The sequence below is a fragment of the Mustela nigripes genome, chromosome 3 (assembly GCF_022355385.1).
Source record: "Mustela nigripes isolate SB6536 chromosome 3, MUSNIG.SB6536, whole genome shotgun sequence".
NCBI classification, from domain to species: Eukaryota; Metazoa; Chordata; class Mammalia; order Carnivora; family Mustelidae; genus Mustela; species Mustela nigripes.
Genome location: NC_081559.1, coordinates 181,268,704 through 181,293,742, shown reverse-complemented (window position 1 = coordinate 181,293,742; position 25,039 = coordinate 181,268,704). Strand labels below are relative to the sequence as shown.

Genomic DNA, 25,039 nt, shown 5'->3' with positions numbered 1-25,039 from the left:
AAGCAGAGGGCACTTCAAACCCAACGGCCTCCCTCCTGCTGGAACTCAGCTCAGTTTCCTCCCAGAAAATTGCTGGGAGAGCAAAATCGAGGAGGCCGATCACCCTGGGCCTGACCTCTACTGTTTAATTACCCTTCAGTGTCCGATGCACAGGCAGGGCTGAGGTTCCTTCTTGTTTTTAAGAAGTCTTTCCCAGAACCACTGGGGCCTGGCCCCAGTGCCTCAAACCATTGTAAATGTTTACAGGAAATTGTTCAGCAGCACAGACTGCTTATATGACACACATATTGTGAAATGTAAAATGAGGTCATTGTTCAGTAAATCACTCCTTGGTCGGGTAGTGGGAAAGGCTCCCAGGATAAACCTGAGACCCAGATTCAAAGGGCTTGAGGGAAATCTGGTCATTTCCAGGCTTTCCCCCAAGCTCCAGGCTCCTGCTGAGCCATCCCAGAACGGCTTTGGTCCCTGGTCTCACTTTCTAAAGCATTCCAGGAAGGAAAATCTGAAAAACATTATTTTAAAAAGTTTGACTTTCCTGAATTATCCAGATAGGGGTTGACTCTGACATCAGAGTAGAAGATTTCTAGTTGGTCTTTGCTCCAAAGAGCCCACCCAAGTGGCCCATGCAGCTTACACCAATGCAGAGACAAGGTCCTTCAGAAGGCTACCCAAAAGTATTTATTCACTCATTCATTCATTCATTCATTCATTCACCCATATATGCATGCATTTAAATACCCACGCATTCAACAAGTTGTCTGATGAATACTGAGAGGTTTCTATGTGGATTCAGCAGTGAGCGAACCACCCTGTCCCATAGCCACATGAGGGACACAGAAGGCGGAACGTTTCATCTGTTCTGAGTAAGTGCATTGAGTTGAATCCTAAAGGAGGAGTGGGAGCAAAGGTGAGGGTCAAAGAGGTGTCCCAGGTAGAGGGAAGATGCCATGCGAAGACCCAGAGGTGAGAAAGGAAGTGTTGCTTGTTCTCAGAGCTGCCCATGGTTTATGGAAAAGCTGGGAGAGGGCGGACGGGAGGCACATGACTTTGAAAGGCAAGTAGAAGCAACTCCAAAAGGCCTCATATGCCCTACGAAAGCGTTGAGACTCTATTCTGGATTTCAAGGGCCTGATATTATAACTTTGATACAGAAGAATGAGCAGGCAAGCTGCTCCTAAGGAAGCATGTTCTGGGGATAGTGAATGCTGGTTGGAAAAGGTGTGTATAACGCAGGAACCCCCTTTGGGTATCCGTGATCGTGCTAAGCAATGCGACAGAGGTCAACGTGAAGAGAAATGAGTGGGTCTGAGAGATACCAAGGACGTGGAATCGTGAGATCTTAATGGTAACTAGTTGGATATGGGGTGAGGGGAAAGAGGGAGCCAGGGAGAAGCCCCAGATTCCTGGCTGGCACAGGCTGGTGATGGGCCACCTGGGAAGTAGAAAAGGCCACCTTCTCAGGTGGGAGTAGGAGGGTTCCTTCCGGGGCGACACCGGCAGGGAGCCGAGTCTGAGATGCGCAGGTCCTCGACCCGGGCAGGAGCTGTCCTCGTAGAAAAAAAAAGGGGGGGCTGATTCAGGAGAGAATTTTCTTTGTGAGAAAAAGAAATCCCTTCTGAAGTGGATTTCTGGCCCTCAGAAGTTTAAAAAAGAAAAGTTACAGAGCAAGTAATTGGACACCCGTGACCAAGGTGGAGCTGCAGGAAAAAATTCAGAGGAACAACATCAGTAACAGCGCTCCAACTGACCCAGAACTAGGCGGCGATTAATCACCGCTCTCTCATAGGTGAGCTCATCCTAGAATTTTCTGTTTCTCCAGCTGGAATCAAACAGCTAGGTCTTCCCAGAATTGTGCCGGTGGAACTAATCCCTGAGACTACGTGAACAGTCTGAGGACACAAAGCTAGTGGCTTGCCAGGACCGGCCCGCGGCTCTCCTATCCCCGTCACCCCAAGTGCTGCTGAGGGGGACGGTGCCCGAGGCGAGACATGGGTAGAACACCTCAGCCTCTGCCAGCAAAGACAGAGGACAGTCTTTTTAGTCCCTTCCCCCTCTCTACAGTGATGCCCCCACTTCTGCACCTTCCCGCACGCATGGCCCAGATTTGCCTTCCCCCTACTCCTTTCACCAAAAGGCATCAAAGGCATCTACCACCCTTGTTCCTTATGGATCCTGATCGCTCAGCTGGTTAGGAGCAATCACGCAAGTTCAACTAATTCAGGTCCCTTCAAAAGTGACCAAACCCATGCAGGTCATAGGGAGCAGTCATCAGAAGAAGGAGTGGGAACAGGCCAATGTAGGACTCTCCAGACTCCGGTTGTGAAGAGAGGGTTTGGGGCTGCTTTCTTGAAATCTCAAGATGCTGTGGAGGGTAGCGGGTGTATGAGTTTCCTAGAGCTGCTATAACGAGAACCCCAGTAACCACGTGGCTTCAAACAGCAGAGACCTACAGTCTCCCAGTCCTGGAAGCCAGAGTCTTGAGGTCAAGGAGATGGCAGGCTGTCCTCCCCACTGAAGGCACTAGGAAGGACCTGCCCCAGGCTTCTGCTCTGCTTCTGGTGGCCTCAGCTGTTTCTGGGTTTAGAGACACACCTCTCCTCTCCTCCGTCCTCATGTGGCCCTCTCACTGACTCTTTGTGGCCAGAGTCGACATTCTGTAACAGGCTTTCAAGCCTTGATCATTCAGCTACCACCTCCCATGATTTTGATCAATCTGAGTAATAGAAACATAACATTTTTCTTTTAATCAACTCATTCAGCCCCTGTCCTTTGCAAAATGTCAACAACATCATGTGTTTAATGTCTTAGTGAGATCTTCATATATGGTTGACCCTTGAGCAACACAGGTTGGAACTGAATGGGTCCACTTATATGCAGATTTTTTATAGTACTATAACTGTGTTTTCTCTATGATTTTCTCAGCAACATTTACTTTTCTCTAGTTTATTGTAGGAATATAATATATGATACACAAAACATACAAAAAAATGTCAATGGGCTGTTTATGTTATCAGTAGGCCTTCTGTTCAACAGTAGACTATTACTTAAATCCTTATGTTTTTGGAGACTCACAAGTTATACATGAATTTTCTACTGCAAGGGGAATTGGTACCCCAATCCCTGCATTATTCAACGTCAGTGGTGTGTCTGTATGCATGTATGTATATATGTGTATGTATATGTATATACACATGTATATATCACACAGTCAGTAAAGGAAGAGGACTTCTGTGAATCCGGGCTGAAGAACGTAATTCAGGGTTTGCCATTTTCTCATTCCCATACCTTCAGTACCTGGAGCATTTTTCCAACCCTGTCTCTACGGAGATTCTAAAAAGGATAGTCTCCTCTTCTTTCTTATTCATTAAGGTTTGGGTACTGATTAAGTTGCCCACAATGAGTATGCACTGCTTTGAGCATCAGGAAAAAAAAAACTTTTTAGAAAAAGTGTAATTTAAAGATGTAACAGTCAGAAGTTTAAAGAGGCAACTACCCATGATGCCGTGCAAAACCCCCAGAGCGGGACAAACTTTCATTAGGACTTCTTTCTTGAGATGGACAGGGTTATAGGTGGACTTGATCTTGTAGCAATCGGGGCCTATATTTTATTTTATTTTATTTTTAATTTATTTATTTGACAGAGATCACAGAGAGAGAGGAGGAAGCAGGCCCCCTGCTGAGCAGAGAGCCCAATGCGGGGCTCGATCCCAGGACCCTGAGATCATGACCTGAGCCGAAGGCAGAGGCTTAACCCACTGAGCCACCCAGGCGCCCCAGGGGCTTATATTTTGATCTTTTCCATTCAGTTTGAAGTACATGGAGACCAAGGAACAAACCACACCTTTTTTTTGGGGGGGGGGGATTGTTCAGTTTTACTGAGGTATAAATTCACATACCATGCAATTCACCCATTTAAAGTATACAATTCACTGGTTTTTAATATATTTACAGATATGTGAAAGCATCTCCACGGTCAATTTCGAACATTTTCATCACTGAAAAAGAAACCTCCTGCTCTTTCGTCATTACCCCCTGCCCACCCCCCCCCCCCCCCCCACACCACTTTCCGTCTCTACAGATTTCCCTATTCCGCACTTCCTAGGGATGGAATAACGTAATGTGTGGTCTTCCCTGACTGCCTTCTTTCACTTAGCAGGATGTTTCAAGGTTCATTCGAACTGAAGCATGTATCACTACTTTATTCCTTTTTCGGGCCAAATAATGCTCTGTTGTTTAGACATACCACATTTGTTCATCCATTTGTCTACTGATGGGCATTCAGGATGTTTCCACCTTTTAGCCATTTATGAATGATGCAGCAGTGAACATTCCTGTGCAAGTTTCTGTGTGGACATTTGTTCTCTTTTCTCTTGAGTGAAATTAAGGCCATACCCATTCCTCTTTCTCCTAAAATGCCCAGCACCGTGCTTCACACAATGTGAGGCCCCCATGGATATCTCTCAAGTGAGTGAAAAGAGTACACTTTTCCACAAGATTTTAATGCTAAAGGGTCCATCTAAGTTCCCCCCAGAACTTCTGACCATGGCCCTAGCTTCCTGAGAATTAACCAAAATCAACCTCCATCTTCTTTCTTTCTTTTTTTTTTTCTTTTTTTTTAAGATTTCATCTATTCATTTGACAGACAGAAATCACAAGTAGGCAGAGAGGCAGGCAGAGAAAGATGGGGAAGCAGGCTCCCCACTGAGCAGAGAGCCCAATGCGGGGCTCGAACCCAGGACCCTGGGATCATGACCTGAGCTGAAGGCAGAGGCTTTAACCCACTGAGCCACCCAGGCGCCCCTCCATCTTCTTTCTTACTCACTCTTGGCCTTGTGTCTTTCTCTTGCACTTTAGGAACCGATGAACCAGCCATCATTGAGATATTATCAAGCAGGACATCTGATGAGAGGCAACAAATCAAGCAGAAGTACAAGGCAACGTATGGCAAGGTGATTCCAAGGGTCCTTGCAAGCAGGCACACACAGCCTTGGCCTAGGCAGTCTCTGCTTGCTCTACACTCCCAAGGCAGCACAGAATATCTTTAAAGCTTTACCGAGTTAGCTCAAGAGAAAACAAGGTGAAACTACTCTTTACAATTTTAACTGATTACAGAAAAACTGAAATCGTGTTGTTAACTTAATAGCCTACAAAATCAGTACTCCTAAACCCTTTCTGAAAATCGACTTCCTTACTCTATAATCCCCCTGTCATTTCCCCACTCATTTGGACCATTTCTACCTATTACCATACAGATAGGCCAGGGACTTGGGACCTGGTTTTCACAGGTGGGTCTTCATACAAGAATTCTTCATCTATTCACTAGGCTTCAAGAATGATGCATTCTCCGTAAGTGATTATGACAGAAAACTAAAAAAAAAAAAAAGGCAAACAAAACACAAACCTCCATTTCATTAAACATGAACACGTGTTTTCTTTCTTCATGTTTCTTTTCTTCTTTTTGTTGTTGCTGATGGTGTTACATATAGAAATCTTTAAGTGTGCATTAGGGTTTCTATTTTCTTTATTAATATGGGATGGACACAATTTAACCTTTTCTTAATGTCATTAGAATTATTAGCATACAAAATGAATAATCATATATAATCAAATATATGAATAATCATATATAATAATCAAATAATCAAAAATAATCAAATACAGCATATGATCATTATGCTATATTCGAATCCATATTTATAAAACCTTTACAGTTTCAATCCGTCTATGTATAAATAGGTAGAGAAATGGGTTTTCTTACTTACTTGACTCTGGGCAGGCAATGATCTCTTTAGACCCTGGTGTCCTCACACACAGAATGAAAGTGGTGATTTACCTTTCTTCCCAGGTTGCTGAGAGAATCAGCCAGCCTCCTGATAGCACCTGTCAGTAAAAGGAAGCTATTCTAGGTTTGACTGTTTCCATTTTACAGAGAGGAAACTTGCAGCTCCCCTGCATACATGACTCATGCAAAATCACATGTTTAGTAAGGAAAATAGCCAACACTCCAATCCCACTCTTTTGAGTCCGGGGCCAGCGTCCACTCCTAAAGAACCCATTGCCACGAGAGGAGCTGTTTCTTTCCACACTACGTGGCCCAGATGGCTGTGCTTTTACAGTTTCTCTGCAACTCTTTTCTCGGTCGGACTGGTCAATGTCATTCCTTGAAGACATTGACCAAAGTAGGTGAATCTGCAGTTCAGCTGCATGGAATGGAGTTGAACGACATTGAACTTTAATCCTCGTCGGCGTGCCTAACCATAGCAGCCTCTCATGTGCCCCATCTACCTACCCCCCACCCTGCCCTCGTGGAAAGTCAGATCAGGCTTCTTAAGCCTGAGGGTAAAGCAGAGTAAATGAGCTCGAGGTGAGGACTTAGGGGCTTTGCTAAAGGTCACTTGGGCATTTCCAGCTTCAAAGTTTGCAACACCAACATGTGCCCATCATTTACTTACACACCAGTTCATGGATGCTTCAGACAGCCGGGACTGCCAAGGAGGTGGTCTGGAATCACATCTGAAGCTCAAAGACCCTGGCAAGGGACCAATCTAGGTCCCCCCATCAACGGAGTTCCAAAGAGAACACGCACCTTAAGGTGACACAGCTAGTGAGCAGGAAAACCAGTATTAGAGCAGAGAGATCTCGAGCCAGCTTCTGTGTCCAAACAGAATCTAAACACACAGGAATTTGTTTTCATGCTTGTGGCTTGAAAGAGTAGGCAGCTGGGATTTCTCTCCCCTCAAGTTCTATACAATGGCTGTCTGGCCTGAAAAGTCAGGTCCAGTCTTCGGGTGGATCCACACTGTGGGGCACTGACCGCAGGCCTGCCTTCCCGGGATGCAGCATTAGACAGAGACTTAAGACGGAGACAGTAATAGCAGTAATACAGTAATACCACGGCCCCCACTTGAGACTGCAGATCCCATAAGACAAAGTCTTCGAAGTTTTTCTCCCAGGCTCAGAGCTCAGAAGTTCATGTGAGAAAGGGCTGATGAGTCCATTCTTCAAAAGTTCCTTGCAGCACAGAATAATAATAATACTCACTCACTGAACATGTAAAGGGTGCCAGGCACTGTGCTTGGGTTTTATACGGATTGTCTCTGCTATTTCTCCCAAAAACCCTAAGGAGGGAGTCTTATTACCCACCCCGCATGTTCCAGAGCAGGAAACTGACATTTGGCAAAAATACATTTCCAAAGTCACACGGCTGCTGGGACCATGTCGTTAGCCATCATGTCGCGTTGCCAAGTGGCCAGACCCACTAAGTGCTGTGATTTGGGTTCCCAAGATGCTAGCTGCTCCGGGGGTTCCCCCACCCCGCTGGTCTGACCCACTGGGGGCCATCTGGATAGGAAGGTCCTGCTTTGAGGTCCTTGACTGACGTTGGGGGCACTGGCGACTCTAGTTAGACTGAATACCAATTCTTGTCCCTTTCATCATTAACCCATCATGTCAGAGAGACACTGGTAGGAGCAGGCAGTTTACCTATAATAAGAGGCACTTGCCAGAAAATACCCATGATGATGGACACTTGCTAAAAACAGGTGCCAGTGGGCATTTCACATACTTCGTTTCTTCTCCCTGAGTGCTCCCACGTGTCTCCTATTCAGGTTTAACAAGTTAACCAAAACAACTACACGTGGTGAGCTCAGGACGGTCCGTTATTCCTGCTGTGTGCCTGCAAGGATTGCTACTTTATTGTTGCCCCTGCGCTCTCAAACCCATTCCCATTTGGATGACAAAGGATCTGACCCCCTCTTAGAGATAACAAACCCATAGTTCAGTCCTTTCTAGTCGAACAAGTGTTTGGGGGCAAGTTTTTGGGTCAGTAAATGGGAATCATGCCAATCCTTCTCCTGCTGGGGCTGTTCTGAAGATCAGGGAGAAGGCTTTCTGAACCCTAAAATGTCCAGCAAATGCTGGCTATTACTGTCCTTCATCTTTGGGGTCTTCAGCCTTAAGCAAGGAATCTTCTCTGCCTATCTGCCAGCCCAAGGACAAGATGGAGAGGAAGTCTCTGGCTAGGAAGGTGACTGCCACCAGTGTCCTCCAGAGCAGGTCACTCATGCCGGTAGAGCTCTGTCCCCTCACTCCCCTCCCTAAGTGTCCTTGGAAGTTTTCCTGTTGACCCTGAGGCCATGCAGAGGGGAGAGCCACACCTGTCCCTCTGCTTTGGGCCCCTCCCCAGTCAGGGCTCTTGCTGTCTTCCTACAGGACCTGGAGGAGGTGTTCAAGAGTGAACTGAGTGGGAACTTTGAGAAGACAGCCTTGGCCCTCCTGGACCGCCCCAGCGAGTATGATGCCCGGCAACTGCAAAAGGCCATGAAAGGTCTGGGCACAGATGAGGCGGTGCTCATCGAGATCCTGTGCACAAGAAGCAATAAGGTTAGTTCCAGCCAAGCCTTCAGCCCCAGCCCCTGAGGGAGCATTCATACGCCCGTCAGAGACGGTAGCAGCGGCCAGAAGGAAAACGATTCTCTGCATTCTACTCGGGGGCTGAACCAGCGTCCGGACAGAAATGCGTCTGCTTGTCCTGTGCAGGAGAGCTCTCTCTCCCAATCTTCCGGCTGTCAGTTTTGGTGTTGCTGCCCTTGGCTTGACAGACTAGATCCTTCCAGAACAGCTGTGTTGACGTAGCTTTTGTTTCTCTTAAAGGAATGCAGAGTTTTATATGCAGGAGGCAAGATTCTACTTTGCTCTTCCCAGCCTGGGTTTGCAGGTCTTCTGGCACAAATAACGCAATGCATGGTCGACGCGCGCTTGTGCAGCTGCCTTGTCCGCGGTTGTCGTCTAGCCTAGAGTACCAGTAGGACTGCAAAGAGGCACAGAGGCAGGTGGTGCAGACGGGGATCCCAGCGACACCCTTCCTGGCTTCCGGCACCTTCCTGGAGGTTTCCCTCTGCCTCTCTCAGCAGACCTTACCCCCTGTCCCTTGGGCACACGCTGACCTTTCAGGAGCTGGAAAGAGCCTTTGTGAAGGTTTTGGTAGAAGCCTCATTGTTGGTTCCAGAAGCCGTTAGGCCCAGGGAACTCATCAAGGGCAGACTGGGTCCACAAATCATCATTCAGAGACCCCTTCCGTCTTCCACAACCACGCGCCATGTCGGATGGGGAAGTCCAGCAAGGAAAACGGCAGAAAGTCCAAACATTCTTTGAAGCCTCCAGGTAGGAAACAGAAGCAGCGTCTGGAGCAGACAGCAAGGAAAAGCTTCAACAGAGCTCTGATGCTGAAATGTTGTTTTCAAAGCCTTGAGTGCGGACGACCCTGGGTTGGTTCCTTCTGCTCAGCCTGTGCTGTCCAGCATATTTCTTGAAGCACGACCATGCTCCAAGCTACAGCCTCAACCCCAAAACCCCCTTCCTAAGCATCCCTGGACTTCTCTTCTTTCCACAAGAGAATAAAACCCCTCCATTTCAGGGAGTTTCCACTCAGGACCGGACCATGGGGAAGGGTCAGCAAAGGAGGATGCTGTCAGTTTGGTCTAGTAGATACACAGCGTTCCCGACTCAACATCCCCCACCTTCTGGAAACACCGTAGTCCCAGCCAGGAGGCATCCAATATGGGGTCAGTCGGCAGCCTGCCTTGGCAAGGTTCCAGTCATTATTATTCTGTTATTTGACCACATGTGGTTCCTCCTCAATCTAGTTTCCTTCAAGCCCTGCTCTCAAACAACAAACAAGCTCTTTTTCCCTCCAGATCAAGTAGAGGTGCCAATAGAGAGAAGAAAAGTAGGGAGAGAGCAGCCCTCAGGTTCAGACAGATCCCGGCAGCGGGTTGGAAGGCGGAGAGTGGAAAGAGCTGCATGGCCACAAGTGGTCAGTGGCCACCAGCCCCTGTGTCCCCTCACGTCCCCGCAGGCTCCTCACCTTCCCCTGTCCCCACCACCTGCCCCCACCACCTCCCCTGCCCCCACCACCTCCCCTGCCCCCACCACCTCCCCCCCACCCCCGGTTGCCTGCTGACTCTCTTAAACAGCTTCCCGGTGAAGCTTTGGGGAAACGCCTGCTCTCAGACCCGGCTGGCTTAAATGTAAACTGAGGCAGCTCCCGAAGGGGCCACTCAGCGCGAGTCATTGAAATACAAAAAGCACATCTTCCCACTCCACACTCTAGAGAGAGGCCTGCCCTCCTGCACACAGCATCCCGTGGACTGAACGAAGCCTGTTTCAGGTAGAGAGAAACTGGAAACAACCTAAATGTCCAGCCATCGGGAGGTTGGCTGAATAAGCGGTGGCTTATTATGGGATGGAACATTTTGTATCCCTGAAAAAACACCCGGTGACTACGCATCAACAGAGCTGGATCTCCAAGGCGTCTTAGTGAAAAAATAAGTCAAAGAACAACATATACAGTATGGCACTTTCCTAATGCATTCACGGAACAATGCTATATATTTGCAGTAGCCCATCCATCCCTGTACAGAGGGGAAGACGGATCCTTGGGCAGATACTCACTGAGCTTGTGGCATTGACGAACAGAGTGGGGATGGGGACATGAGATGGGGTGAGGCGGTGGGCGGTCAGATGTTAGCTTGGCACTAGTAGTTTTGCTTTTAACTAAGGAGTGTGCGCATGTCACTTGTGTGGCTTGGAAAGTTTGCACAAGGGGCTTCTTCACACCTCCAGGGAACCAGGCGTGGTTCTCTCTGGAGGAAGTTCTAGAGGCATCCTGAGTCCAGAGTCTGGCTCCAGCCGCTTCCCTCTATGTGGTTCCTACTGATCATCCCACTTTGGAGTAATGATTTTTCTTTTACTACTCTTCCTAGGAGATCATCGCCATTAAGGAAGCCTATCAAAGGTGTAAGTGACTTTTTGTTCTGACTTTGGGTAAAGAATGTTCCTTTTGGGGCAGCTGGGTGGCTCAGTCAGTGAGGCGTCTGCCTTCAGCCCAGGTCATAATCCCAGAATCCTAGGATGGGAGCCCTGCATCGGGCCCGGCTCAGCAGGGAGTCAGCTTCTCCCTCTGACCTCTGCTGCTCCCGCTGCTTGTACACTCAGTCGCTCGCTCTCTCTCAGATAAATAAATAAATAAAAACTTAAAAATAAATAAATTTTACAGAACATTCCTTTTAAAATACCTCTGGGAAAGAAATCATCTGCTTTCTCCCCCTCCCTTTTTCGTCTTTGAAAGTATTTGACAGGAGCCTTGAATCAGATGTCAAAGCTGATACCAGTGGAAACCTAAAAAAGATTCTGGTGTCCCTGCTACAGGTAAGATCAGCCCCACTAAGAGGAACTTCTCTTTTGATCAACTCAACTGATTACAGACCTGAATAATATCTGTAAAACTTCCTTTGTGTAGTAATGTAACACAATCATAGGAGTGACAGCTTACATTCACAGGTCTTAATAGCCCCATTCAAGGGCAGGGGATCATGCAAGGCTGGGCTGCTCAGGGTCAACCTAGAATTCTGCCTGCCACAAAGGGCTTACTTAGCTTAGACTTCCAGGACCTTCCAGGACCAAGTCTCAGGGTTCTTCCATACCAGGAACCTCCGAGGGGTGAAAAGCGATACTTCTAAAGGAACACTATTAACTTTCCAATGAAGTCACTCTAGGGGACATTATGAGGTTGCTTTCAGCCTGCTTCAAGGTCCTGGGGTTTGGAGGGACCCTTGTTCCTACAAGAAAGAAAACCCAAGTGTTGTCTCAGAAGTTACTCTGTTTATCAGTTGTGCCCTAAAGATGGCAGCAAAGAGCAACACTGTGGCTCTGCCGGGCTCCCACCTCCTCCACGCCACCCCTCTGAGATGGCCCCCAGCTTTCCAGGACTTTCTCTTTCTGTCTTCTGTGGTCAAGCAGGAGCTCAAGTTAATAACAACGTGTCAATTTCTCTAGGCTGATCGCGATGAAGGAGATGATGTGGACAAAGATCTAGCTGGTCAGGATGCCAAAAATCTGTATGATGTAAGTGGGCTGGCCAGCGGGCCTCAGCTCATTCTTTCTCTTTTCAAAAATTTATTAGCGCTGTTTTACGCAAACATCTCTTTATGTCATGAAAGCGGGAGTTACTTAAGAAATAAGTATGATCTTTAAAATAGTTCTTCATATACACAGTCTTCGTGAAACCCTAAGAATTGTTCCTACTCCTGCACTCCAGAGTTGACCACATCAGATCCACTTTGGAACAAGGGAGGACATGAATAATATACATAAATATGTGAAGTCTACTCGAGGTGAAAGCCTCACATGCTTCTTCGATCAACTTGACTTCTATTCGGTGTATATTTTATGATTTCCTGCCAATGAGGCCTGGTCACAGAACAGGATACTCAGTCTTTCTGCAAAAGGCTTTTTTCAGAATGTTTGCTTTTGGCCCACAAGGCAGGGGAAGGCCGCTGGGGCACTGACGAGCTCGCCTTCACTGAAGTCCTGGCCAAGAGGAGCCACAAGCAATTACGGGCCACCTTTCTAGCCTACCAGATGGTAAGTAAACAAGTCCTAGGGTAACAGGCGGGATTCCACTAAAACTTCTTATCTCTGGAAGAAGATCAGGGATCAGGAACTGCGGGGGGGGGGGGGTCTCTGACAACAGTCATGCTTAATCGGAAGTGATTTGGCTTCTCCCCCACCTCAAGGGATATTTGAGAACGTCTGGAAACATTCCAGGGTGTCGCTTGGGTGGTGGGGAGACTGTGCTAATAGCATCTAGTAGATTGAGGCCAGGGATGCCACTAAACACCCCCAGGGCAGCTCAGCAAAGAATTATCCAGCCCAAATGCAGTGCCAAGGTTGGGAAACCCATTTTCCAACCTAGACTAGGCAAGCAGAGGAGAGCCACGTTGAGGAGCAAAGCCTTCGAGTCAGCATCCAGGTTCAAATCCTGGTCCTATCACTGGCAGGTGACCCGACCTCTCTGTACTCATTTGTAAAACAGGGACCACAATCCTTATCATCCTTACTGTACTTACACCCTGACTTGACTTACAATCCTTATCATCCAGGATTCTTTCGGGAGTTAAATAAGATACGGGGAAAAGGCTCAGAATAGTACGTGGCAGGTGGTAGGCACACAAACGTTCTCTCTCATTATTCCAATTTACAGCTGAGCTGACGACGTGCCTGCCACTCCCACGACAGATGGCATCTACCTCAGAGACAGGCTCCTGAAAAGACGTGCATAAATGACTTTCATAACAATTATTTTTTTTAATCTAATGATAATTTTAAGCCAAGAAGAGGAGTTCGTTATCTCAAGGCATTTAGTGCTGAGTCCTACCCTGAAAATCAGTCTTAAATTGCAAGAAGCCTTCTTGTGGAATGTCAGATTTTCTGTCTCTCATTTTATTTATTTATTTATTTATTTTTTAATTTTTTTAAAAGATTTTATTTATTTGACAGACAGAGGTCACAAGTAGGCAGAGAGGCAGCCAGAAAGAAGCAGGCTCCCTAGTGAGCAGAGAGCCCGATGCGGGGCTCGATCCCAGGACCCTGAGATCATGTCCTGAGCCGAAGGCAGAGGCTTTAACCCACTGAGCCACCTACTTGGAGAGTGCTTTTAACCATCCCAAGCACTTCTGTGCCCCATATCTCATTTCAGTGTCACAACAATAGTGCTACGTAATGTAGGCTGAGCAGCCAGTGTTACCTACAACTGTCGGACAAGGAAAGTCTGTTACGAGTAAGGCGCCATCTGTAACTTATCAGGACCACACAGCAAGCCAGTAGCAGAGAGTGGACGAGAACTGCAAGATTCCCCAGCCCCAGCCTCTACCTCGGCTGGAGCTGGCCGCTCCTCACTCGAAATAGTGTTTCCTGTGTGTTGCCAGCAGATGAAAAGACAATAAAGCTTAGGAATTTTATCATTACTGTATATAAGCCTTGAGGGCCCTCTGCTTTCAAATCGTGCCCAGAGTCATGATCAAAGCCAGCTGACCCTGCACTCCCTTGGCCTCTGCTCCTGGAACTATGTAGACTCTGAGCTAGAAGACTTCTCCATGACCTACACCCTCTTCCCACATGGCTGGGGCCATGGAGTTCCGGGGGATGGCTGCCATTGGTGATCACTCTGGAAACGCACATACATGGGAGTGTGTGTATGTGTGTGTGTACTTGAACTATGAGCCACCTGCAAGGATACCCTCCAGGCCAGTTGTTCTCAAAATCAATCCCCACACGGCAGCATCAGTTTCACTTGAGAACATGTTAAAAATGAGAATTCTCTTATTTAAAAAGAGAGGAAATAATTAATTAATTAATTAATTAAAATAAAAAGAGAGAGAGAGAATTCTCAGCCCCCACCTTCGACCTACTAAGTCAGATTCTCTGGAGTTTGGGTCCTATTTCCAGGTGATTCTGGTGCGTGTTAAAATTTAAAAGGTCTGCTCTAGACTACTAGCCATATGACCTCGGGCAAGTTTTTAAGGATTTTGTGCCTCGGTTTCCCCAACTGTAAAACAGGGATGATAATGGTGCCTACTTCATAGGGTTGGTAATTAACTAATGAGTTAATAGTAGTAAAGAGCATAGTAGTAGGGCATGCAGTAGGTGCTCAATAAACACTAGCAACTGTCAGTAGTCCAATAAAGTTCAAATGGACAATAAGATAATTTACTGATTTAATGATTCTTTACGTGAAACTAGCTCTAACATATTACCTATTCATCATTCCAAAAGCCTTCCCAGAACAACATCCATCTTGATCTTTCTCATTGATTTTTGTGAGTTTCCCCTGATCTTAAGACCCTGGTTCATAATTCTTCCCATGGGTCTCTGGCTAAAATCAGTAAGCTGCTAGCATGAGATCACGGGAGTATGTTATGTGGCAAAGGTCGTTCCTGGCATAGAGTTGAATTTTTATTTTGGCATGAAAACTTAGCGTTTTACCCTTTCTTTGCCCTCCAACTGTGAGCCTTAACTACTGACACTCTCAGAAAGCCCCGCCATTTAACAGAGCTTCCCCCTCTCTGAGACACCACACCAGAACATCACAGTCCCAAAGGTGACCAACCACAAAAGGCCTGTATAGTTAGAAATCTATAGTTCAATTTAGATATTTTTCTAACTGTATAGTTAGAAAGCTGAAGTCATGGGCCCCTGGGTGGCTCAGTTGGTTGAGGGTCTGCCTTTAGCCCAGGTCACGATCTCAGGTCCTGGGATCAAATCCTACATCAGGCTTCCTGCTCAACGGGGAGTCTGCTTCTCCCTCTTACTCTGCTCCCCCCGCTGCTTGTGTACTTGCTCACTCTGCCTCTCATACTCTCTCTCTCATATAAATAAATAAAATCTTTAAAAAAGAAGAAGAAGAAGAAGCCGAGGTGTGTTCCCTACACAGAGCTCAGTATAAATTGTAGGTCCACATACCCAGACCCAGGCACACTGTGTCCCCACCACGCCTGTCACCACTTCTCCCCTCACCTCTCTGTGTTCTGAAGCTTGTTCCAGAGCCTCTAGCTCTAACCACTTGGGCCAAAGCCAGAGGGCCCAGAGTTCTGCTGTGGGAATGCTGTCTCTTTGGGTGAATCGGCTTGAAAAGAAATGTCTCCTCTATTCTTCTAACAATCTTCCAACAGACACACTACCTGGTAACTAGAGGCCTCAGAGGCTTGTCTGGAATCCAACCTGGGCTCTGTGTTTTGTACGAAGATCGGAAAACCCGATCTGTCTAAAGAGCCCCCTAACAATTAAGTGTTCCAGTAACTACAGTGAAAAGGCCGCCATGTGCAAAAGAGATTCATAATAGCCTGGGCCAGTCCATTGTTTTCCATTTGTGTTCCGTGGAGCCCCTGGGGGTGCCTTGGTAGCTCCCAGGAGGGGGATGTGGGCAGGAGAGAGGGAGACAAGAGGGTGTAAGGTGAGCAGTGCCCCCCTGGAGTTGTGTGATGAAGAGGCTGGAAGAAAGCAGAAACCCGGCAATATAGCCCAGGGCTGGGGTACAGAAGCTCTCTCCCACCTCTCCAGAACAGCTCCTTTCCTGCTTTGATCTGTTGTACGACTGAGAGTCTGCAGAAAATGTAATGCACTCTTCTGGCCCAGTGTTAACAATGGAAACAGAAAGCGGTTTAATGTGAGGATTATTTTTTTAGTAAATGCAGACCTGTGTGAACAAGATGTCCTCTTGAAATGCAATCTCAGTCTGCAGAACGAGAACCCTGTTCGTGGGAAAGTGAAACCAGTCCCTTTCAAAATACCAGCTCCTGCAGCAAACCGAAGAGAGGCTGGGGACAGCTAAGGAAGGGACAGAACTGAAAGCCCCCCAAGCCAGTCCCCACCGTCGAGGTCCATCACCCACACCGGCCCTCTAGATGTCGAACCCTGACAAGGAGATCAAGCACCAGGGTCTCATTAAATCTCAACCCTCCTCCCCTCCCCTACCTCTACTTTGCTCGCTTTGCAAAGAATATTTTGTCCACTTGTGTTTTCGGAATAAACCACACACACCAGTGTGTCCCCAAGGACCCCGATTATTTACGGAACCACAATTGTGTCACACCCTCAAAAAAAATTTCTATGAAAGAAGTTTCAGTATTCTTAATGCTTAACTGCATGTCCCCAGACCCAACCAAGAGCCCTCCTTTCTCTTCATTGGCCTACCCTGAGTTTGGCCCCGGTGGTCCTCGCCTGAAACACAGTCACCATTTACTCTGAACTTCAGCTTCTGTAAATATTTGGAAAGAAACCTAATGTGGAATGGTGTGCAGAGTGATAGGTGGGCCGATGGTGAATACAGGATCATTTGGAATCACCCCTGAGTGAAGGAAAGTGGCATTTTGATGTGGTCAGCCCTCTGGCTCCCAGCCCAGGCAGCACCATTCTATCAGAAACATCAGACCAAGTTCTTATCATGAACTTCAGAGTCCCCACTGCTTATTTTGCCCAGACTGTGGGTGGCTGAGTCCCCAGTCCCAGGACACGGAAGATGAGAACAGTACACGTAAGAGGATTGCCACCACAGACAGCCTCCTAGGAAATGGGAAGCGAAAAGAATTTTAAGAACGACCCTGGAAACTTAACTATTACCAAGATGTAAAGAATTATTGTAACAGTACAGATTCATTGTTTTCGCACTCCCAATTTCACAGATGAGCATACAGGCCAAAGGAGTGGTCCTCACTGGGTCAAATCTGACCCCCTAGAGGTCAAAAGTCATCAGCCATGAGAACCCCCACTCACATGGGGGCCACCATCCCCAGCCATGTAAGGCACAGGGCCAGATAGGTTCCTTAAAGCCGCATGACCAAATCTGGAAGAGTTCAGTGCTTTTTGTAGAGAAATGACCCCACGAGTATCAAAGCCAAAAGCAAAGCCTGGAATAACAGCTGGCCTTTGGTTGTCTCTCCAGCTCATCAACAAAGACATCGAAGAGGCCATTGAAGAAGAAACATCGGGAGATCTGCAGAAGGTCTACTTAACTCTCGGTAAAGTAGACCATGGGGAGTCCCTGCCTTAGATTGGGCTGCCAGTCCCAACCAGACATGGAGTCAGAGGTTGGCATGTTGGAAGACTTTAGGGAGTAGCTTGGAAACCACACCTCGAAGCAGCATTGGGTAAGGGAGAGAGCGAGTGTGATGCGGTAGGAGATTTGCTGCCCCACCCCCATGGAGCCCTGGAGCCCAGAGGGAGCAACCAAGAGACAATGGCTGCACCCTGGGAGCATTTGCAACCCTGGGTAAGGCAGCTCCTTGGTGGGGTTGGGCAGGGGGAGCAGCATTCCTGGGGAGGGACTCACCCATGAGCAGCCAGTAGGCAGCAGTTGGAATGAGTGCCTTGCTCCTGAAGAGGGCATCTGGGTAGGATGCACCACAGCCTCCATGACAGCCCCATTAAGATGGTGGGTCCACAAAAGCATCTGTCAACAGTCTGGGACCATTGTCTAGACTCAGAGAGCGTGAAGTGTTTCCGCCAGGTTTCCAATCCATGAACAAGTTTTTGCCCATGCCTGATGGCTCGAGGGTGTTCTTTTCCATGGTTCCCTTCAATAGTTAGAATGAATGAGGTCTCTTTAGCAAGACTGGGGAGGGACACCAGACCTTTCTTATGCCAAGCGAACATCACGACCTTCTCTCCAGGTGTTGCCTATAGGCAGGAAATAGCAGAAAGATGGGCATGGCAGTGTGTCTGGCAGGCTCCTTTTTCCTTTCTACAAGCCCGGGAATGAAGGCATTGTCCATTGTCCATGCTCCTATGGTGAGGAGTTGACGGCACCGTCCCAAATAGCACAAGAAATGGAAAGATAGATCCTGACAGTTCAGTTCAGTTCTCAGAGGGAGAACTGAAAAAGCAGCCCTGAAAGTTAAAAAATGTGCTCTATCTGCCAAACTTCTTGTTTTGCTTTATTGTGGGGGTTCTAAAAAAATTTTTTGAACAATGTCAGCAATTGATTTTTTTTAATCCATCCTCATTTTGCATTCAAATTAGCAGGACCTCTACTATGATGTACAGAGGCTTAAACATCCCTGGTGCCGTTCCTGACCCACCCTGACATACATGGACGACTGTCCTTAGGGCTTCGAAGATGAGTCTTTTAAGTGGATGGAGAGATCCACTCACAGCCTGACTCAGAGGCTCCGAATCCTTTCTGTGCTTGCAACCCATGAAATCAGGAAAATACCGGAATTCAGTCAGAAGATTATATTAATCTTCATTAATATTAATTATTGCTGGCAAACCACTATCAAAATTATTATTAATAATAATAAAAAAGTCATTCCATTCTTTAACAGTTAGTTAGCACCTAACCCAGGTGCAGCAATCAGAGGCAAGTGGGTCTCGTTCCTGCTCTTAAGAAGCTTAAAGTCCATGGTGGATACCCACAAACCAACAGATTAGGTTACAGTAAAGATAAAAAGAACCAGTGTGAAGAGAGCACAGGGGAAGGACAGACTATGTCCCTGGAGATGGGCATCATGAAATGCAGGACTTCATTGTACTCCAGTGGTAGCAAACTTAGAAGTGATTAGAAACTACCTCAACAAAAAAAGAAAGGAAGAAAGAAAGGAAGGAAGGAAGGAAGGAAGGAAGGAAGGAAGGAAGGAAGGAAGGAAAAGAAAAGAAAAGAAAAGAAAAGAAAAGAAAAGAAAAGAAAAGAAAATAAACAACCTTAAGAATAAAGCACACAAGTTGTAGAACATGATTTCACAGTTCCCTTTTGTAAACTTCACAGTTCTCTCCTCATACCGGACTCATAAAGATGCCAGTTTATGGCTAAATTTGAGACCCAGTGACTCCCACCTCTTGCAGCCTCTGGGGCAGCACTCCTCCAGTGGGCTCCACGGACCACTGGCATCAGAATCTTCTATGGGGAGGTGTGAGAAAATACAGTTTCCTGGGCCCCACTCCAGGTTACCTAATAGAATCTCCAAGAATGGGGCCCAGAAGCCACGCTTCTCCAAGCTCCCCCGAGGGACTGTCTTGTCCTCAGAGTGGCTGGCTACATGCCACAGCTCTAGCCCCACATTTTCCTGGCTAGCCCCTTCCACACTCTTAAGGGATTCCTGCTGCTGTTAATAATGACGTTATTCACCAGGTGTAGACTGTGTGCAATAGGAAAGTTGAGGATTCTCTTCCCAGAATATCAGGAACCAGGAATGTCAGGAGAGAAGACACCAATGAAGGGTTGGAACATCCTGACATTAGGCAGACAATTGAGCATCCGTGAGTCCTGCACTGGGGAGGGTCTTAAATGAGTCTCAAATATGCTACTCCCCAAATTGACAGGTTCTCCCCACAACGGTCACCAGTACAACAGCTTTTGGATTATTTTCTGAATAAAGAGGTCAGACACCTGAGGCTGGGCTCTTCTCCACTGAAAGTTTTGGGGAGTCCACATGGCCTATAAAAGCAAGAAACAGACCCTCTCCCCCAACCTAGGCCCTGCTTCCCTAACCCTCTTCCTCTCCAGTGCTCATAAGGATCCGTCATCCAGGCAATTACCCAGAAAACAAGAGTTCCCATTTCAGGACATACTAAGGACGCACATTCCGCATTTATGCTAAACGGGTTACTTGTTATTAATTACTAACATCAAAAATGTGGTGTTCTAGGTAAATGTCAACATCTAAAGAGTAAGTGGTTCATTCCCCCAAAATGTTTGTCACGATGGGTCCCCATGACCCTGGGAGGTGGGGAGCGGAGCTGTGACTTCCCCGCAGGAGCAGAGCCTGAGCGGTGAACCGGACTGCGCTTCACTTCTCTGGGGATTAGCTCAAAGCTGGCAGGCAGGGGGAGGACCAGAAAAGAGCAAACGAGCAGGAACACAGGAAGGTGGTCCGTAGACCGCGTCAGACATTCCATCCGGCCGCATTCCAGATGGAGAACTAAGAAGAATGTGGGGCACTTGGAAAAGATTCCGAGATGAGACTCGCAAAGCAAACCCCGTGAGGAAAAATAAAGGATGGGAAGGTGGTTTCGCGCAGGAAAGTAGGCCACGGTCCAGCAGAGTGAGCTCACGATTATGAAGCTTTATTACATAGTGTCACCGGCCAGTGCGTGTTTCCCCTCTGAACCGAACGCCAGCATCCGAGATTTCCTATAGATAAGAAAAATTACTTCTGCTCGTAAGAATCATGAACTTGGCAGAGAAGGCCTGAGGGTGTGCCCAGCGTTCTTCCCCCTCTGAAGGGCCTTCAGGGATCAGCACAGGTGATGCTGAAGGGGTTTTTGACTCAGGTCTTAGTTGAAGACCCCAGACGCCCTGAGCCAGGGGAATCTTCCAGATCCCGTTAGAGTGTGATCTGGCTCCTTTCAAACATACATCTCACCATTGAGTCAGCTCCAAGGGCAGCCAGGTGACACTCTGCGTCAACTGTGTCTTCAGAGGGTCTCCATGCTAAAAGCCTCTCCTTCTCTGGTCCTTTGTCCTGCCCAGTGAGGTGCGCCCGGGACCAGGAGGGCTATTTCGCTGACCGTCTGTACAAGTCCATGAAGGGCGCGGGCACCGATGAGGAGACACTCATTCACATCATCGTGGCCAGGGCTGAGGTAAGACACGCTCGACTCCAAGGACGCGGGCGGCCACTTCTCTTCTGGCCACCGCTGATGTCATCCACAAATAGTTTTTCTTCAGGGTCTATTTACAGAAAAAGTAACACACAGACAGCCCTTGCCTGCCCAGACTTTGTGGAAGACACTGTGCCGTGCTCCAATCTGTTTCTTTTTATAAAAATACAATAATGATAGTTGCTTCTATTTTTGCCATCTGTGGCTCCGGAGAGCTGGTGGCCTGTGCAGAGGGGACCTGGCGGGGCCGCTCTGGGGAGCACAGCCATGCTCAGTTCCATTTTAAGGAAGACGAAACAGACACTGGAAGGTTGATGGCAGACAGGTCACCCAGCAGGGGAGCCAAGAGCTGGGCCCACTGTTGAACACAGCACAGGAGCCCAGTTTTGCACAAGAGACAATATTTCTCAACCTTTTTTTTTTTTAATTATCAATCATCCTACTAAGGAGCCTTTGGGACCCAGTGTTTTTCCTCATCACCACTCCCCTCAAAATACCACAGATAGACTGTGTATCTGTTTATGTTCTGTATGTATATATTGCACTCTGTAAATACACGTATGTTCTTTTTAAAATTTAAAATCAATTAATTAACACATACTGTATTCTTAGTTTGGGAGGCAGAGTTGAGTGATTCATCGTTGCGTAGAACACCCAGTGCTCCTTCCATCAAGTGCCCTCTTTAATTCTGTTATGTTCTCTCTATGTATGTTTGTGTGTGTGTGTGTGTGTACTTTCACATAAAAGGATTAAGGTTCTTTTCGCCCTCTTAAGAATGTACTTTTGCCCTGTTGGGAGTAGCAAACGATGTGGCCCTACTTTGAGAGTGCCCACGTGTAACAAAGAGGGAGATGAGTAGCCCAAAGCTTGGGATCAGCCGTCAAGATTCTCAGTGGATGCTTTGAATCAAGGGGCCGCAGAGTGAAGGCGAGACAAAATGAAGGGGACGTGGCATCTCGTCCGTAGTAGGAGAAGCGTCGCAGAATGAAGTCTAACTGAGCCCTTGAAAAAACACAGACATCTTCCCTCCAAAAATTGTTAATTGAAGGGGGATAGATCCCAACCCAAATCCTGGCCCGTGGCTTTTGACAAATAATACTTAACATCTGACACCGTTTTAAAATATAACTTAGCAACAAGATCTCTCTTTCGTTTTTAATTTCTATTCCTGGAATTTCCCCTCCTCCTCCACTATTCATGGTTTTCTTCTCGCTTCCAGCCTATTACTCTGGCTACCCACCCACTCCTTCCCTTCTCTAGTCTCTCTGCCACTCTCCGGAGTCTCCCTTTCTCCTCCCCTCCCCAGATGTCCCGTCCTCTCTGTCTCTCTGTCCCTTGGCAACTCACCCTCCGACCCACCCTGAAAATTCTCTGAGATCCTGAGGCTCAAAGAAGCAGGTGTGCAGTGGAGCAGGGCGGGGCTTCTGAAAGCCTCCAGGGGATTGGATGGTTCTGGGGGGCTCCCTGGGGCTTGTGGGGACTCCACGTTCACTGCAACGTGAGCCATGGAATGGTCATTCCAAAATGCTCTGTCCCATCTTGGGGTTGGCCACATATCCTGGGTCATTTCCACATACGGGTCATTCCCTCGGAATTCTTCAGGCCCAGTGAAATGTACTGGCCGGATCCCCTAATCTTCTAAAGCTGCCTGGTACCAGAACGGAGCCCCAGTGTCGCCCATCCCACTCCCCACACTGACTCCCACCACCCCAACTGCTCCCCGAGCCAAGTGGGGGACCAGAGAGGAGAGCCGCATCCTGCTGGAGTCTCCCTCCTGCTCAGCGCCCACTTCGCACAATCCCTCATTTGCACAATCCCGCACCTTCTTTCCCTCTTAGTTCATCCCTCCGATGGAGGCAGGAGGAAGAAGAACCAGAAACCCAAGGGACAGTTTATGAATCTGTCTAGAATGCACAAGAGAGTCTACAGTCTTAAAAATTAAAAAAAGAACCCAAGTCCCTGTTAAAGAAAGCTCTGTGCTGCTTGTATGAGACATTTCTCTCTGTACTTCCATTTTTTTTGGTGCAAGTATGGTCTCCCTCACTAGGTTCTAAGAGTGTTTGGAGCTAACAACCTTTTTATTTATTTTCCTTCTGAGTCTTCTGCCCATCTCCAGCACCCAGGCTTTTCAAGTTATCAATGAATTCAAAATAACCCCTACACATTGATACTGATTTGAATTTTGTTGATTGGCACTGATAGCCTTGCTGAACAGGGTACAACAGCCAAAAAAAAAAAGCTTCATTTCAAATCTCTGTTGATAATTTTCTTAACCCTTTACGAAGGGTCAGCAAATTGTGGCCTGTAGACCAGGCTTGCTACTTAATAATGATTCATTTTTTAAATGACTATAAAAAACTCAAAGGAAAAATACTTCGTAATACATAAAAATCATATGAAATTCAAGTTTTGGTACTCATAAATTTTATATTGGGATATAGATACATAATAAAATTATATTGGGATATAAGTATATCCTTAAAGTTGCAGAGGTGGAGATATATATATATTTTACATATATATTTATATTATATATATATAATATATATTTTTAATATATATTTTACATATATAAATAAATACATATATTCAACCTTTAGAGATATAGACTCTGCTTTCCATTCCCATATATATATATATTTTACATATATATTTATATTTTATATATAATATATATATTTTAATATATATTTTTAATATATATTTTACATATATAAATAAATACATATATTCAACCTTTAGAGATATAGACTCTGTTTTCCATTCCCCATTCATAAAACAAAATAACAGTAGTCCTTATTGCGAAGGGTTGTTTCGTGGCATAAATGAGCAAATGAGGACAATTTATTCAGAACAGGACCTGCCTGCATTCACAGGGAACAGGCTATAAATGTTCTTGTCCTCATAGCTGTTGTCATGTCTCCTCCAGGCGGACCTTCAGGGGATAAAAGCAAAGTTCCAAGAGAAGTATCAGAAGTCTCTCATTGACATGGTTCGCTCCGACACCTCTGGGGACTTCCAAAAGCTGCTGGTGGCCCTCTTGCACTGAACCAAGCCAGAAGAGCGGGAGCCCGGGGAGGAGCCACCCTTGTTGAGAGCCCATTTCAAACCAGATCTGTAAATGTGACTCCAGCACATAAAGTACTGAAGAGTCCTGGCTTATTTTCTTGGCAGCTTGAATACCGTAGCCCAGCCAAGCTGTTTAGGTGAAGGGCAGCAGCCTCCAAACGCTTGGACCGGTCACCCCGAATGCTGGCTTAGCAGGTACCCGAGCTGCCTTTCGGCTTCCCTGTAGCCTGGTGAACTGAATGCTCTCTGAACACAAATGAAATTAGCCGTTGATGAAAGGAAGTACACTTGTAATAAAACATTCAGAAGAATATGTATCACACAGAGGTGGGTGAGGACTGAATGGTTAAAGGACAGCCCTTCTGTGGGGGCACCTGGGTGGCTCAGTCAGTTAAGCATCTGTCTTGGGCTCAGGTCATGATCTTGCGGTCCTAGGACCGAGCTCCATGTCTGGATCCCTGCTCAGTGGGGAGTCTGTTTCTCACTCTCCTTCTGCCCCTCCCCACCCCTAGCTTGTGCGTGTGCTCTCTCTCTAATAAATAAATAAATAAATAAAATCTTTAAAAAATGTTTTTCCTTCAGTGTGTTCAATGTCAAATCCTCAGTGGTAATTAAAGTGGGTTATGCACCCATTGACTGCTTTTCCAAAGACTCTGTTGATTAGTTTGGCTCTTGTCCTGGAAACACAAGACTTGTGAAATTCAAACATAGATGGGAAATGCAAACAATAACCTTTATTAATAATCACCAAAGACAACAATCAGGGCTAGCAGCAAGGAAACAGTTGAGGTGTCCATGTGGAAAGTAACTAGGGGTAAAACACACTAATCTGCCGCCCGGTATAAATGGTTCTTGCCGCCCTAGACATTTAAGCCACTTGGTCCTCAGATCTGGTCTTCAGATGCAATTGGGCTGGGCACAGTGCCAACAAGATCAAGGTCAGGGAGCTGACTCTCAAACAGATTGGTCCCACACTTATAGAATCTCTGTTCAAAATGTTAGTCTCCCAGCCATGTGTTACTAGACATAGAGGGGA

The 25,039-nt window shown here is 46.8% G+C and overlaps 1 protein-coding gene across 2 annotated transcripts in view; it reads left to right on the top strand.

Annotated features, from left to right (window-relative positions):
• The window catches only part of ANXA13 (annexin A13), a 60,110-nt gene extending 35,557 nt beyond the window's left edge, over positions 1-24,553 (top strand). For both annotated transcript variants that reach the window (XM_059395119.1, XM_059395118.1), the window contains 9 exons: positions 4,855-4,949; positions 8,212-8,382; positions 10,764-10,797; positions 11,129-11,208; positions 11,836-11,904; positions 12,322-12,423; positions 17,279-17,354; positions 20,804-20,916; positions 23,864-24,553. In XM_059395119.1, coding sequence (XP_059251102.1) covers positions 4,855-4,949; positions 8,212-8,382; positions 10,764-10,797; positions 11,129-11,208; positions 11,836-11,904; positions 12,322-12,423; positions 17,279-17,354; positions 20,804-20,916; positions 23,864-23,983 — 860 coding nt within the window. In that variant the 3' untranslated portion in view covers positions 23,984-24,553. The remainder of the gene's footprint in view (positions 1-4,854; positions 4,950-8,211; positions 8,383-10,763; positions 10,798-11,128; positions 11,209-11,835; positions 11,905-12,321; positions 12,424-17,278; positions 17,355-20,803; positions 20,917-23,863) is intronic.
• The last annotated feature ends 486 nt before the right edge of the window (positions 24,554-25,039 follow it).